Genomic DNA, 17,368 nt, shown 5'->3' with positions numbered 1-17,368 from the left:
AGATAGTGTCAAAATTTTGTGACACTTGTGGTAGGTGAGGATGTTCGCCCCTTCCAATGGCTTGGACAAGTTCAAATATGATACAAATAGGATCAACAGGCCGATGAAAGTCCTCCTCAAAGATAGATTTATTCCTCCACTTCCAGAGATTCCAACATGTCACGAGAAAGATAGATCGCCATTCCTCCTCATGTGATCTGTGCTTCTCATGGGTGAGGTTATTGAAGATCCAGTCCCTGCAATTCAAAGAAAAGAAATTAGTAATATGATTAGATGCCACTAACCTGATCCAAACTTGGGTTGCGAAAACACAGTCACGCAAAACATGGATGACTGTTTCGTCTCCATTACCACAAATAGGGCAAATGGGCGAAACTCCAATTCCCCATCTACTTCGCCGGTAGTTTGTTAAAAGGCGTTCATGTGCAGCTATCCACATGAAGGTTTGGATTCTATGAGGACATTTATAATCCCATATCTTCTTCCAATCCCCTTCAATATGATGATAATTTCCTCGTTGAAGATCGTACGCGCTCTGGACTGTGAAGTGGCGAGTATTAGTGCCTTTCCATCCAATAGTGTCAGGACCATCAGCGTCCATGGGTGTTGGAAGGGCCAAAACCTGATTAGCCTTGTCGAGGGGAAGATGAGAATTTAGGAAGTCAATATTCCACGACCCATCAACCATCAGAACATCTTTCACACTGAGAGTTGTGTCAATTAATTGATTAATAGCACTCGAAAAAAGAGATGAACCACAAGGAGCCCATTTGTCCAACCAGAAATTTATATGATTCCCATCTCGAAGATGCCATATAATGTGGTTCTGGAACTGCTCCCAAATTCTTGCAAGGGCTTTCCATAACGGTGAGTCATAGGGTTGAGAACTAATAGCACTCCGAAGATCTTTGTCTCTTCCACACTTACTATAAAGGACCTTACACCAGAGGTCTTCAGGTCTATTTATCATGTTTCAAAGTATTTTCATGAGGAAAGCCTCATTCATTTGATGTGGGCTCCTGATCCCAAGCCCTCCATCCTTCTTGGGCAAACAACAAACATCCCAACCAATCAGACGGGGTTTACGTTTTTGGTCACTGTCTCCCCATAATTGTGAATCAATTATAATCGTTAAATTATTAGAAATATTTAACTTTTATATTAACCACCTCCAAATGAATTTTTTTTTCTTTCTTTCGGGGAGCCCATGCACATGATGAAAGTTTGCAATGTATTGATAGTTTAATTAAAATGTTTTATACAGTCATTTCAATCTCTCTATATGATTATTCTTTTATATAAAAAAATGCACCATATCAACAAAACATTCAAATGTAATGAAAGATAGATTGGATTCTTATGCATTAAATAACATGTAAGCACATTCACCAGTAATGGGAGATAAATTGAAAAATCAAAATACTAATGTCAACCTTAGACACAAATTAACATGAACATTCACAGCAATTTTATAAAAAGTTTCAAAAGATAGGGGGTAAAAATAAAATGTGTTGGAGTATAGAAAGCAATTACGGGTCCTTTTGGGCTTGTTTGTTTTTACTTTTTGCAAGTCTTCTAGAAAAACAATCGAGCCAATCACGTGCCACGTGGATCTGATTATCGTTTTGTTCGTTCCCCAATTTTCCGTCCAAGTTCATTTTCACCCCAAAAATCTTGTCCTGAAACGTTCACAAATTTAATTTTAATTTACATGATTCAATTTGATCACTATAAATTCCTTTTGCACGCACACTTGCTTGATGTAAATCAAAATAAGTCAATGGCATCAACAGCATCATCAATCGAGAAATCTGAGGAAGAATGGAGAGCCATTCTTTCACCTGAGCAGTTTCACATCCTTCGCCAGAAAGGAACTGAGTAATTATTTCTCTTCTTTTTATATTATATATTTTATCATATCTATGAGTAAAATCAGATTATGGTAAAAATCAATTGTTTTTATTAATTAATCCGATGATTATAATTGATTTATATCATTTATGTTTATGTTTTAAAACATGTTTTGATTGATTGATATCTATCATGCCATGAACTATTGTGGCAATGAAATTGATGAAATAATTAATATACATGATAATAGAACCTTAGGCAATGAAATTGGATTACATGTGCAGATTGAAGGGTACTGGAGAGTATAACAAGTTCTTTGAAGAAGGGATTTACAATTGTACTGGATGTGGAACTCCACTTTACAAGTCTTCTACCAAATTTGATTCAGGTTGTGGCTGGCCTGCTTTCTTTGAGGGTTTCCCTGGGGCTATCAATCGCTCTGTAAGCATTCTATGCTATGCTTTTTTACTTACAATGTTGCTTCTTAACCATGATAATAATGGAACTTAATTTCCCATTTTCAGCCTGATCCAGATGGTAGGAGGACTGAGATAACTTGTGCAGCATGTGGTGGGCACTTAGGTCATGTATTCAAAGGTGAAGGGTTCAAGGTTCCAACTGATGAACGTCATTGTGTCAACAGTGTTTCTGTCAAGTTTATTCCCGGAAATGCTACTTCTTCCATATGAAACATTACTTTATAATGAATTAGAGGTGTTAAAGTGATATAATTTCTAGCTTGTAGTCTTGTTTGGTGGTTCCAAAACAGTTATTGTTATAAGGTTGAACCACTGAGCACAGTTTAGACTGAAATCAATAAAATCCTTTTCTTACTTATTGTCCTCTTTTTTGTTACCATGGCATTCTGTTAGATAGGGGGAAATGGATTTTTGTAGACTTGATGGGTCTGTGCAACGGTGAGAGTGACATATAACATATGGCTAATCTTTTTATTTTCTGCGTGGTATGTCTTGCAAGTAATTAAAATCACATGTAGTCTCCAAAAATGAAAATTTGTGTTTAAGCATGCACCTCAACTCAGAATTTTTCCTTTGTTGTTGATAAGTTCACGACAGAAAATATTAGACGTGTAAAGAAGCGCACACAAAATTGACATTTACAGAATAAATTAAAATTGGTTGTAAGCCCTGAAGCATATGTGGACTCCAAAATTCATGTGATCTATGATGCAGAAGAAGTACGGTAATGGTTATGTTATGAGATACACCATATAAGAAAAAAAACACAAATGCGGATGCATCAATAAAAACATGGGCTTTACATAACACAAATCAAATTGCTCAATAGTCAATTCACAACAAAACATCGCAATGAAAATTTAAAAAGTCAAAATTGTTTTCTTGTTTGATCAAATATATAAACAAAACTCAAATACATAAATAATATTATATTATTTTATATTATATTAATATGTGAGAACAGAAAACTACAAATGTCAATGAAAATGAAATAATTGGAAAAAAGGGATTACTGACGAATACGCACATTGATACAGGATAGTACCTGGTATGGGTATGTCACCATTTAACAAGTACCCAATACCCTCACTACATTGTACTCAGTACCATACATGTCATGTATCCAACATTTTAAAGTACTCATGGTTGAAAGTATGTCATACATTGTACTCAACACCGTATATTTACATGTACTCATGGTCTCCGAACTCCGAAGTATGTCATACTGATACATTGTACTCAACACCGTACACCGTATATTTACATGCACTCATGGTCTCCGAACTCCGAAGTATGTCATACTGATACATTCTACTCAACACCGTACATGTACCCAATAATAGTGGTGATTTTGTAGCTTTGTTAACACTTAGCAGTGTGTTAATAATTACTTTAACTATTTAATATTGTCACTTCTTTTAACAATTTTCATAGGGTGTGTTTGATACTGCTATTACTAACTAAAATCACCCTTATGCTAGCATACATAAGAGACTATATTGGGTATAAACATGCTAAGTATATTGAGTATAATCATATTAAACCATATCAAGTCAAGAGGCCAACAAGCTGAGAGCTTGGCAAATTAATCTCAGAACACGTTATCATCAAATAGTTAGAATTATGCGATTCAAATTATTTAAAGCAAAATCAAGACGAAAGGTTTACTACTCTAACCTCAAAACTAATCATTGGTATTTCCTATCGGAAGCACTATTTATTTATAGATCTCTGTACAAACTTCTCATTCCAACCAAGTTCAATTCCAATCACTTTCAATTGAATTATAGCAAAAAATATTCATGCTAATGGGTGGAAACGGTAGTGTATGTGTACAAAAATGTGCCACCGTGAACAATGCCTAGGAAGAAAGTAGAGGACCTCATAACTAACTAAAAACTTCATTGCTTATGAACTCTGACTTCCTGTTTATTTTTCTTTCTGTTTTCAGAGCATTCCCTCAAAGCTTGTATTTCTGCCACAAGATCAGCAATTCATAAAATTACAATGGTTTCTTTTTAATATAGAAAACTAATATTGGCAAGCATGGCATTGAAACTTTCTAGAGATAATAGTAATTCAAAATTCAATGAAAAATATTTTAAAAAAAAACTCCAGATGAATAGACTCTAGAAAATTGGTTTGGACCGCACTCAATCCAACAAAACTGATTGTTAGACGTGAAATATCTTTCCCTTATAAACACATTCTCAGGTTTCATATATCCCCGTCATGTATGGACAAACAACTTAATCGTTTAAGATATAGGCCCTGTTTGGTTAAACATAAGTTTAATTATTTTTGCATAAGTTATAAGCAATTTTCATAAGTAATCTTGGAAAACTTATGAAAATAAGCGGAAAACATGTCATAAGCTGCTTCCACAAGTTCTTCCAAACAGTCTCACAAAACTTAACTAGTCCATAAGCTTTTTTTATGTATAGGCAATTTTTCTAGCAAAAATATAATAATGTCAAACTATCTTTTACATACGACAACTTACGAACATATCGTAAGTTAATCCCAAAAATGGCTTCTCTCACTTATAAACACTTCATTGGATTCGAATTAAGTACTTATATGAAGTTCAACAATCTAATAAAATCAACAAAAAATTAATAAATAGAAAACCCTACATCACAGTCTCACACATAGAGAGAGAGAGAGAGAGAGAGAGAGAGAGAGAGAGAGAGAGAGAGAGAGAGAGAATACAAAAGAATTATACCTTTTTGGCATTCTTTCCAGTTCCTGTTACTACGAACAATGCAATCCTGAGAATTAATAGGAAAAAAAAAAATCAGTCAAACATCAATGAATCAAAAAATTTAGGGGTTTAGGGTTATGGGAAGATGAAGAAGAAGAGAATGAGGTTGGTTGACCTACTACCTGCATCAAGAGATAGAGAGAAGAACACTCATCGAGCTGCTTGACGTTCTCATCATCGTCATCTGCATCGCTCTTGTGAAGTGGCGGTTGCGTTGGCGCTAATGGTTTCGCTTCACTCGCGTTCAGTGGTTGTTGCTCCATTTTAATGGCTTTAGCTTCTGCAAAATGATCAATCAATAACCCTTACAAAGGGTCAAAGGGAGCTAAAAGCTCACACTAAAATTAAAATGTATGAGAAACACTTGCATAGGCACAGACCTAACACCTGTCTTTTGGGCACAGCCAATAGAATTTTGACAACTCAGCTTATGAGCTTTTAAATCGGTTAAAAGATTAACTGATGTCATATAGGACTTTTTCAAGTCGGTTGAGTAAAAAAGCAATTTTAATGAGCTTTTGTCTTTTTTGAAAATAAAATATTCTTATTTTTATTTTTATTTTCATGTTTATCCCTTAGGATTGTAATACTGGCTCTGATACCAGGTTTGACGCAGAATCGCCAGCGGAATTTTCTCGAACTTGATTTAACATTTGTTCGATTTTAATTAACCCTTGAAATGGTTTTAAGAGTGTTTTAGCTCTTTCTCTTTGTGTATTAGTAAGATTTTCTAAATCTTCTATTTCCCCTAGGAAATCTTCAATATATTCTATATGGTATTGTACGAATTCTTTAGAATGGAAAAGAATTTGTCTTAGAACAATTCTTTGATTGTAATATTCTATATCAGAGACTATGTTTTCTAATCTTTCTTTAAAGAGTTTTAATTCTGTTATAAGACCTAAACCAGGCATTATAGAATTCTTTCTAATGTTTGTTCAAATTCAATTAGTTTTTGAGATGGCCATAACAGGGTCGTGGCTCTTTCTTTTTGCATGACAGAAATATTTTCTGTTTCTTCTAACTCTTCTATCATTTCGTCTATATATGAAATTTGTAAAATTATTAAATCATGGATTCCCCAAATTGCATTTTTCATTTCTATTCTAAAGAAATTTTCTTCTATTTTGTTAACTAGGGCATCTAGTTTTATCTTAAATAATTTTAGTTCATTTTTTATTGTTATTCCTGGCATTATAATTTTTTATTAATACCTGAAAGTTCAATTTTTATTTCTGATAAAGCTTTATTAAGCTTTCTTTTTTCATAACTATCTAATGAAGTTCTTGCTGGTAGGAACTTTGGTTCACTAGTACTTTCTTCTTGTTTTAGAAGAGGTGTTCTTTCTATTGTCATAATAGATTTTGATCTTTTTAGTGATTTTAGAATTGGTGATTCTAGTTTTATTAGTGGGGCAAATAGTTCATCTATTTGTATCTTTTCTTTTCCACTAAATTCTATACTGTAATGAGAATTACTTAATGCATAATTCATTTTATAACTTATACTAAAAGGATGATTTCCTGGTCTCATGAGGGTTTGATCTTTCAGTTTATAATGAATTACTAAAGATCTGTCCAGATCTATATCATTTAGACTTAAACCTATCTGTAGATTTATGTCAAATTTTAATTTTCCATACTTTAAATTTCCCTCACCTTGGGTTATTAGTGAATGTTTTTCATTCATCCTAGCATCTTCGATAAGAAGTTATAGTTCTGCATCTATTCCTTTCATAAAAGTACTTTTTATAATTATTTGGATAGTTGATATATGAATATATCCTATCTTCTGTCTTTTTTCTAACGATAGATGTTTTAATCTATAATTAATTTGTTCATTATCAATTAAGGATATTACAACAGATCCGTCTGTTGATTCCATTGGTATAGCAACTTCTCCTACCATCATTCCATATTTTAGTATGTTTTCTCTGGATAATTTTTCTTTTATCAAAGAAAAAATGCTTTTTTGTTTAAAATTTTCTTCAGGTTTTAAGGTAAAATCTACCTTTTCTATATGATCTACTAATATATCTGCCATAAAACCAGATGAATTTTCTTTTATCATACTATATTCCATCATGAAATGTAAAAATTATAAAATGTTTAAATTCTTTAAAATCATACCTGACTTTATCTTGGATTTTTGATGATTCTGATCTTTCGATCCTTTGGAATTTGAAATAATCTTTCGATTATTGATATTGGAAACTAAAAAATCTTTCGATTTGGTTATGACAACCTCAAATCCTGCGAAGTCCTTTCCCACAATGTTTTTCACAAACTAAGGTACTTACTTCATTGATTCAAGTTGTAATTTACAAGTGAGCATCGAGGCTCTTATTTATAGGCAGATGAGACTCACAAGTTGGTCACATGTCTCTGTCCTGCCAGCTAAAAAGAAAAACAAACAAAACACGCAAAGGAAAAAGTAGAAGCATTATCACATAAGGTGATAAGATTTTCAACTAAATGGACCCCATCTGACTCAGATGATAAGGTTCCATTATTACAACTTTTATTCCTACGGTCATCTACATGACACGTGTTTAGGCTTTTCCTTTTGCCTTATCTTCTTGCATTGTGATTGTCGGTATTTTGTTTTCTTCTACCGACACTTTCTTTTTTGCACACCATTTACAGATATGCCCTTTGTATTTCGAGAAGTGTTGACAGCACTCATGTTGAACTTCTTTTGGGACCTGGCTAAGAGCATTTTCAAATTTTGAGAATAGCTCTTCATAATGGAGTGTTTGCTTGAGGTGTTCCTCTGAAACCTTCCTCTTTGAATCACAGACCATGAGACAGGTCTCTGTAATGTAAAGGACCTTATAATTAATAATGGTAGAACCATATCTGATAAGGTTATCATAAAAACGTTTCATTTGATAAATGAACGAATCTACTGTCCATCCAATGCTTTCTGAATTTGAAGGTAGATAAGTTTTATTTGAAATTCCTATTTTGATGACTGTTCTTGGTTTTACAGCCATGAAATTATTTTCTTCAAAAAACCATGGATAGGTTTGTTCAAACTGGAGATAAATTTCTCTTCCTTTAGCAAGGAAATCATTAAATCTCTTTACTGTATCACCAATCTCTTTTGGAAGATCAGCGAGTTCTTGGAATCTTCGACCTTCTCCTTCTTCAAGATACACGGTCTTAAGCATTCCATAGTCATAAAATTCTTTAATCAATTCCTTGGATATTCCTGGAACTGTATTAGCTTTTACCCCATGTGTGGTATTAACTGGGTAAAAACATTCAAGTGCTAATTCTTCTTTGAAGTTGGCTAGACATCTCCACTTTCCCATGAAATCATCAAGGGTTTTTGGCTTATTTTTTTCTTTCTGGAGATTTATTATGGATCCCACTGAGATCTTTTTCTTTGACTCCATTTTTGATGGTTGACCAATTTCTTTAGCAATGGTCATTTCTTTATAGGAGGCCTTATAAGCTTCTTTTGCCTTTTCCATTGTTGGATAAGCTTTGTGTCTGACATTTTTGCCATTAATGTGAAGGCTTGCAATTGCCCAATTGTTGTAAATTCCTTTCATTGGACCATCAAAGATGACATACACATTCTTTTCTGGTTGTAGATCGACAGCGTCGCTTGGTTGGTCTAAGCCATTTTTTGACTCTTCATCTTCTTGCTCGACTTTGTCAGCCCATGACTTTTTCGTATCTTCTTCTGGCATAGAGCCTGCTGAAGATGTTGATGAAAAACTTTGTTGTTCATTCAAAGTCTTTTTTGCTGGTTCTTCTGTTGTTGTTGGAGCTTCGACATTTATGATCTTGGTTAGGCTTTCGATCATTTTAATCATCTCCCCCCTCTCTAAAGAGAGTTGTTTTAGCTTTTGGCTATGGATTTCAATCTGTTCATCTTTTTGCTTCAAGCTATTGTAGAGGACTTTTAGAGCTTGCTCCATTCTCTTGTCAAAGTATCTGCAAAACAATTATTTTCTGATTTTATTAGTTGAATGTAAGGATAGAATTGTTGGATGCGCATTTGCCATCTAACAAGTCTTCCTTGTTTGTGATCAACTTTTAAATTGTAGCGCCAAAATCCACTAGCATAAGTTGAATCAGTTCGTAATAAAAATCTTGATGGAATTAAATCCATTCTCCATTTTTCTAAAACATTTAAACAAGAAAGAGTTTCTTTCTCATTGATATGATATCTTGTTTCAGCATCTTTAAAAGAACCTGAAACATACTTGCATAAAACAAGATCTTTATCCTTAATTCGGATGTTATTACTTGAATAATCAAGTTTTGTATCAGTTGAAACTGATGTTTTATCTGATCGCCCATTAGGGATATCTGATTTTAACTGTGGGGTTGCGCCCACAATGGTATAGGATTGTTGTGGGGTTTCATCCTCAACATATCCATTGAGATTTAATCCCAATTTTTGTTTACCATTAGGTAGAGCTCTCATAACTCCGGCCCATGTAAACTGATTTGCATCAACATTTACAACCAAAAAATCATTTTCTGTTGGGTTGTATAGTTGTGGTAAAACTTTTAATTTTTCTTTTAAAGATTTTACAGCCTCAGTATCTTTTTGTGTCCATGACCATGGCACTTTTTCAGATATCTTCTTCTGTAAAAATTTTCTATCATTTGCTAAATCTTGAAGAAATCCTTCATTAGCAATGTAGTTTAAACATCCCAAAAATCTTTGGATCTGTTTTCTATCCACTAGTTGATCAGGAAAAAGTAAAATCTTTTCTTGAACATGCGGAGATAAATCGAGTTTTCCTCCTTCTCTTATGATAAGACCAAGGAATTCGATTTCTTGTTTCAAAAGTACTGACTTTTTTCTAGATAGCACAATTCCTCTATCTTTTATTCTGTTTAAAACAGTCATAACGTCTTTAACATGTTGTTCTTTACTTCCTTTAGTAAAAATTAATATGTCATCGATATATACAAAACAAATATATCAAGACCTTTAAGAGTATTGTCCATAAATCTTTGATATATTGATGGTGCTTGTTTTAAACCAAATGGTAAAACATTCCATTCAAAATGTCCTTCTGGACAACTGAAAGCTGTTAAAGGTTTAGTCTCTTCAGATAACCTTAACTGCCAGTATCCAGATTTTGCATCTAAAGATGAAAACCAATTACATCCTCTTATTTTTTCAAAAATGTAATCTTTTCTAGGTAACTTATATGAGTCACTTATAGTTGCTTCATTAAGTTTTTTATAATTGATCACCATTCGAGCTTTTCCTCTTTTTATCTCATTGTGTTTTCTGACATAAAAAGCTGGCGCTGAATGTGGACTAATAGAAGGACTTATTAATCCTTTCTCTAATAGTTCTGCTATTTCTTTTTTAAATTCTTCCTTATCTTCTCCTGAATAAGGGATTTTGTATAGGGCTTTGACTTCCTTTTTAGGATCTTTAAGTTTTACAACAATTAAATCTTGAATTTTGTTTACTATAGAGTCTAATGGATTTTCAGAACAAACTTGATCTAGATGATATCCTAGATTTTGTTCAGTTGTTAAATAAAACTTTCTCTTATCCCACATACATCTAAGTATATTAAGATTTTCTGAAATTGCTTTTAAAATTTCATTTTTTGTTATAATATTTGTTGTAACAAATTCACTTTCTTCTAAATTATTGACATTAAACCATTTTAATGTTATGGTGTCAGTTTCTTGAATGAAAGGATTATATAACTTTAAAAAGTTATTTCCTATTATCAGATCTATTCCAGAATCATGTTCATAGATTGATTTTACATAGAAGTATCTATGTTCAATTTTTATAAAAACATGTTTTAAAACAAACCAGATTTGGTGTTTTTTCTTATCAGCAAAGATAATTTCTTTTGGTTTTTGTAGTCTAATCCATCCTTCCTTAATTATGGATCTTCTACCAAAACATAAGGTAGCACCCGTATCAATGTAACCCATAATTTTCTTTTTATTCAGTGTTACCTGGATAAATGTTGCATTAGGGTTTCCATTTTTTAAAATTCTCCTACTCATTCTTCAATTTCTTCTTCAGTAGTATATTCAAAAATACTACTTTCATCAGAATCTATATCTGATTCTATTGGTTCGAAACCTACTTCCCAAATTAATTTCAAGGTTTCTTTTTTAGAATCTTTCTTTTTAGGACATTCATTTGCATAATGTCCTTCTTCATTACACAACCAACATGTGCATGTTTTCTTTCCTTTAGGACATGAATTCTTTTTAGGATATTTTTTATTTCTCCTAAAGTATTTTTGTTTATTGAATTTTTTAGGAAATTTCTTTTTTCTTTTATATTCAGAACGATCTATTTTCCTAAAAACTTTTTTCTTTTTCTTTCTTCTAGGTTTACTACAACCGTAGTTTCCTACTTTGTCTCGAATTCTATCACAGCAAACATTTATTTTTGCTTCTCTTTTAGCAGTCTTTTCCATGCATTTTTCGGATATCCATCTTCTTAATGCAGTTATTCTTGTTCCTAGAGTATCTTCTAATCCTACGATTCTTTCTAGATGCTCTTGAATTACTTTTTCCAATATTGTTCCTACAGATGATGGAAGTTTATTGTAGAATAACCCTAAAAGATTATATTGTAATCTCTCTTGTGGAGATATTGCATAGTAATATTTGCTAAATTCGCATATGAATGGTTCAACATAGCACATATCACAGATTCTTAAATTAAGGATTCTATGAATATTTGTATATTTTAGGTCTGCTTCTGCTTCTGGTGCATCAAAACCTAAAAATTCTTTTTTTAAAATTGAATAGACATGATTTATCACATCTTCAGTTGTTGATGGAAGTTCTGAATCTGATTGTTCAGACATAAAAATCCAAGCATTTCCTATGGTTTTAGTTTTTAAGTAGTTGAAAATACTCTTTGAACTTAGTTTCCCAAGTATAGGGTCTAATTGGATTGTTACCATGTGATCATGATACCAACTTCTTAACTCTCTTTTAACATCCTCACTACAGTCAATGTTTAAAACATCGTCTTCTTTGTGGCGATTTATTGTTGGTATATATTTAGGTGGTATTTGTTTAAATTTTCTTTCATCCATTTTACTTTGAATGATTTGTTGATCAATAAATTTTTCACTATCCTCTTGACGTCCTCTTTTACGTCCTTGTTCTGATGATTCTGGTTGCTCATTAGTTTTTACAAGTCCTACTTGTGGTTCTTCTTCCATACTGAAAGAACTTTCTAAATCAAAGTCGTAAACAAACTTGTTTTCGTCATCAGATTCTTCGGTTATTTGGTTTTTCCTATTAATGTCTAGAGAAGCCATTAATGTTTGTAATTCATTTAGCCGGTTTGCTATTTCTTCTTCTGTTTCGTCCATATTAGGGTAATGGCGCGAAAAAGTTAATTTCTTTTTCTGGTTTTTCAATATTTTCTGAAATTTCTATCATATCTCCCCCCTCTTTTTTGACAAAAGTTTGTAATTGTTCTAGGGTTAGACATTTATCTCTTGTAGGTAAGAGTTTTAATAGATCGATTAAATCATCTATTTTTACACAAAGTTTTTCGTCTAGTAATCTTTGGTTCTCCTCTAGACTAGATAATTTTTTATTGAGTTCTTCTTCAAACTCTTTTTCTAGTAGAACTTCTACTATTTTATCTAACTGTTTCTGAAGTACTGTTAGATTCTCGAAAATATCTTGTATTTTTTCACTTACACCTTTATTAGCCATGTGCTAACTTTTGTATTTTAAGACTTAGAAAATTTGCAAAATTTTCATATTCCCAGTATGTAAAGTAATTATCTTCAATTATTAGAAACCAATATGCTGTTTCTCTTAACCACTTAATTTGGTTTTTTATTCTAATTATATTATTATAATTAGGTTTTAATATGAATGGTTGTGGTATTATTTTTCCAAATGGATTTATAAGACCATCCATAGTTTATCTGGCTAATCTTTTGAGTTCTATTCTCAATGCTTCAGCCATTTCTATGAAGTATTTGAAAAGAAAATAATCAAAATCTTCTTTTAAATAATATTTTGCAGTGGCTTCACACCATCTAATTTGTGCTTTTACATTTGTAATATCTTGGTTATTTGGGACTAAATACCAAGGTTGAATAACCACTTTTCCTTTTGGATTCTGAATATACCAATGTTTTTGCATTTATATTATTACAGACTTTTTTTTTAAGTCAGTTTTTGCAAGGACTGGTTTTAGAAGTTTTTGACATGTGTCAAATTTTTGTTTGTTGTGTCCAAGGATGACGTGTTGTGTTTGTGTGCAAGGAAGATTTTCTCAAAATGTATTTCATGTCCTTGAAATTTATGTACCGAATTAATCTTTTACATTTTATAAGTTTTAATTTAAATCGGTCATTGGCAATTTATTCGTGCTGAAATGGCAGCGGGCAAATATGACAGTTTTGGAGGGGGAGGCAGTAGCCTTACTCGAGGCTCTTCACTTTGCTAATGTGAATAGATGGGACCGGGTTGTTTTCGAGTCCGACTCATCTACTCTAGTGCAAGCTCTATCGTCTCCGTGTCAGGGTGATTCGGAATTCTATGCTATTGTTTCTAGTATTATTTATCAGTTGTCTTTACATTCCAACTTCGAGGTGAAGTTTGTTAGGAGACAAGCGAACATGGTTGCTCATAGTTTAGTTAGGGCGACCTGTTCTTTGGGTTAGTCACCGTATTTTTGATTCTTATCCTTCTTGTATTGAACATTGGATGATTAATGATAATAGTTAACTTTGTTTCGGTCAAAAAAAAAAATAAATCGGTCATTTACGTGAGTAAGAAGAAAGATGAAAGCATCCTAACCAAAAAAAAAAAAAAAAGAAAGATGAAAGCATCAAGCAAGTGGCCAACGAGTGGAAAAAAAAATGAAGGTTTGGACCGGCAATATTAATAGAGATTTACTTTTCCCACCCTATTACCTTTCGCGCACCTTGTTTTTTTGACCAAAATACCCTTTATTCGGACTATATAATCCGGACAATATTCGGATCATATAATCCGAAAGGATTTGGAAATCACCCTGTCTCATGGGACTTGCGAAACTTGGGTTTGGTCAGGGTGAAATACAATCCGAAAAACATAATCTGGACACAATGAACGTGTTCACCATGAAGAGATGGTGGAATCAAACGTTCCTCCGAGGCAAATGCTTACCAACTTAAAGAAGAGGAACCGTACCACTTCAACTACCATCAAACACGTTTATAATGCTACTTACAGGTATAGGCTGTCCATTAGGGGTACGAGGAATGACATGCAACATCTCTTGAAGTCTTTGGTTGATAATGGTTACGTTTATCATTGTAGAAAGTATCATGATTCTGATGAAGTTAGTGATGTTTTTTGGGCACATCCAGATTCTATCAAGTTGTTTAACACGTTCTCCACGGTGCTTGTGTTGGATTCAACATACAAGACAAACAAGTATCGTCTTCCATTGCTTGAGTTTGTCGTTAATACCTCTACCATGAAAACATACTTTATGGCTTTTGCCTGTATGATGTCTGAGAGGCAAGACAATGTTTATTGGGCTCTTGAGAGGTGTCGTGAGATGTTGCACTCCAAAGATCTCTATCCCAAAGTAGTTGTCACTGATCGGGACAATGCTTTGATCAAGGCTGTGGAAAAGGTTTTCCCTAAAGCTACTACTTTGTTGTGCTCATATCACATTGGACAAAATGTGATAGCAAAGTGTAAATTGGATTGCAAAGTGACGGATCTCAAAGGCAAGAATGGGCAAGCGATTAAGCCTGCTTCGGTGGTGAAGACTGTGATGGCTGCATGGATGGATATTGTGGACTCCGGCACGGAGGAAGCATATATTGATAATTGGACCCGGTTCAAAGTTGTATGCGCAAAATTTCCCAAGTTTTTGGATTATGTTGAAAAGACAATTTTGGATCCAGTTAAGGAGAAGTTTGTGAGGTTTTGGGTTGACAAAAACCTTCATATGGGGAATACTGCAACAAACAGAGTTGAATCTGCACACGCTCGGTTGAAAAGGTATCTGCGTAGTAGTATGGGTGATTTGAGTACAAACTGGAAATCCGTTCATGCCATGCTAGAGTTGCAACATACCGCAATACATGCTTCGTTTCAGACGAGCATTATCATGCTTGAACATCGGTTCAAAGACAAGGTTTTGTGGTTTAGGTTGATCCGGAACATTTCAAGGGAAGCTTTGCATCATCTCGTTATAGAGTACAATAAAGCACTTGAAATTGGTACGGATAAATCAAGATGTGGTTGTTTGAGTTTGATCACTTACGGATTACCGTGTGCGTGTATGATAGCTTTGAAGATCAAGAACGGCACCGCCATCCGTTTGGAAGAAATTCACACCCACTGGAAGAGGTTGAGATTCGAGTACGAGGTTGACCTGAAGCTTCAAAAAGAAGACATCTCTCTATTGCCAGAATGGGATATTCTCCAGATATTTTTTTTTTCAAAACTGTGTCAGTTTATGTTCTGCCCAGGATTTCTGTTTCTGTATTCTGTACTGGTGCAATCCGGATTATATACTCCGGACATAATTGATGGGTTCCGAAAAATATAATCCGGAGAGGTAGCATTTACGCCCCATGCAAGTGCATTTAAGGATCATGCATAGGGTGTATCGGGAAGTTCCGGATTTTGTAATCCGGATTACCTTATGTGGTTCGGAAAATAAAATCCGTACTGTATCAGTAGTGGTAACAGAATGCATGTTTCTAACTGTTTTCCATCAACAACAATAATGACAGTTTTTTACACATTGTAGGCCCGATTCAAGGACGCCGATTACAACATGAAGGTGCATTTGAAAGAACAATTCCGACAATTTGTTTTACCGGAAACCACCTCTATGCGTCCACCGCCAAATAAGGTCACCACCAAAGGAGCTCCAAAGAAAGATAAGCAAAGCATTCGATCGACAAGGCGGTCCCATTCCCTATGGGAGATTGTTGACTCCCAGGAGCAAGAAACACAGGGTTCACAGACACAGTCAACATGGACGAGTAGAAAGAGAGCACGGAAAAGCAACATGTCTCCTACTCCTCCTACTCCTCCTAATCCAATTCCAAAAAATCCGCAATTGAAGCCAACACCCGTTGAAGTCCACATACCAAACAAAGACCAAATCCCAATTTGGATGCATGGCTTTATTGAAAAGGTTACGGATGTACCCGGTGATGGCCATTGTGGGTTCCGAGCAGTTGCGATCCTACGTAACTTGACTGTTGATGATCACGTATTAGTCCGGTACAACCTTTACAAAGAGCTTATTGGTGTAGAAAATGGCCGCTATCGAAGGATGATTAATGATGATAGACGGTATAACGAGGTCTTAGACGCTCTATCCTACGCCGGTATTGGTAATGCACCACCGGATAAATGGATGACAATACCGGATATGGGGTTCCTCATCGCACAGAAATTCAGCCAAACGGTTGTTGTGTTGTCCATTGGCAAATCAGAAACCTATTTCCCTCTATGTGGTCCACCGCTGCCGCCAACTATCGATCCGTTGATGTGTCTGACATATGTAAATGACAACCATTTTATGACATTGAAATTGAAGGATGGTTGTTTGATTCCTCCCAATTCCGCTTTATGGAGACAATACCATCGAGAGGATGCAAACACCTGGCCTCATAGATATGTCAGCCGGATGGCAGATTATAATGAGCTAAGTAGGGCGGCGGGTGTAGCGTTCATAGAAGATGATGAAGAATTGTACATTGTTGAAAGTCTTGATCCCGATGAGAGGGTTGGTGCTGGTCCTGCTCCTGGTGTGAAGGTTGAAGTGGATGATAGTCCCATTGATCTTTCAGCGCCATATATTAGATATATATCATTAGTTTAGTTGAAATGTGTAATGATATAAATTCAACTCTTTTTTGGTATAATGATATATATATATATATATATATATATATATATATATATATATATATATATATATATATATATATATATGAGAAGGGATCCATTGACTCCAAGAGTAAGTCTAAAGACTTACTCCAAATATTGACCCTTGATTTCAATAGTAATTAATGGTTGTGATTGATTAATATTGATCCTTATCTTAAGCTTTCATACTCCTTCTTCTCAAACAACTAATTAATGGCCATTAAGAAGAATATTTGATTCATAATCACAAATAAATCATAAAAGCTTGTATAGCATGATCCACCTTCAACCCTCAAAGAATTGGTTTTCACCGACAACAAAAGATAATCCTTTATGATATATCCAAAGATCCAGTTTCTTTCTTGAATTTTTTTGGTTTACATGATTTT

At 34.0% G+C, this 17,368-nt stretch overlaps 3 protein-coding genes across 3 annotated transcripts; 2 read left to right on the top strand and 1 right to left on the bottom strand.

Annotated features, from left to right (window-relative positions):
• The first annotated feature begins 1,611 nt into the window (after positions 1-1,611).
• LOC146944417 (peptide methionine sulfoxide reductase B5-like) lies at positions 1,612-2,688 on the top strand. The gene is made up of 3 exons (XM_085742799.1): positions 1,612-1,878; positions 2,136-2,292; positions 2,376-2,688. The coding sequence occupies exons 1-3, from the start codon at positions 1,712-1,714 to the stop codon at positions 2,538-2,540; spliced, it is 489 nt and encodes a 162-aa protein (XP_085598925.1). The 5' UTR covers positions 1,612-1,711; the 3' UTR covers positions 2,541-2,688.
• Positions 2,689-3,907: 1,219 nt separating this feature from the next.
• Positions 3,908-5,441, bottom strand: LOC146944416 (Cox19-like CHCH family protein). The gene is made up of 3 exons (XM_085742800.1): positions 5,217-5,441; positions 5,056-5,101; positions 3,908-4,305 (listed from the first exon to the last, which is right to left on the bottom strand). Exons 1-3 carry the CDS (start codon positions 5,355-5,357, stop codon positions 4,232-4,234), a joined length of 261 nt encoding a protein of 86 aa, XP_085598926.1. The 5' UTR covers positions 5,358-5,441; the 3' UTR covers positions 3,908-4,231.
• Positions 5,442-13,480: 8,039 nt separating this feature from the next.
• Positions 13,481-16,932, top strand: LOC146944415 (uncharacterized). Its single transcript, XM_085747952.1, has 4 exons — positions 13,481-13,643; positions 14,201-14,306; positions 14,394-15,582; positions 15,847-16,932. Exons 1-4 carry the CDS (start codon positions 13,481-13,483, stop codon positions 16,930-16,932), a joined length of 2,544 nt encoding a protein of 847 aa, XP_085604078.1.
• The last annotated feature ends 436 nt before the right edge of the window (positions 16,933-17,368 follow it).

The sequence above is a fragment of the Medicago sativa genome, chromosome 2 (genome assembly GCF_051527215.1).
Source record: "Medicago sativa cultivar Bolivia chromosome 2, Bolivia_mono, whole genome shotgun sequence".
NCBI lineage: Eukaryota > Viridiplantae > Streptophyta > Magnoliopsida > Fabales > Fabaceae > Medicago > Medicago sativa.
Note: the sequence above shows the minus strand (reverse complement) of the source record. Positions and strands in the feature narration are given on the sequence as shown.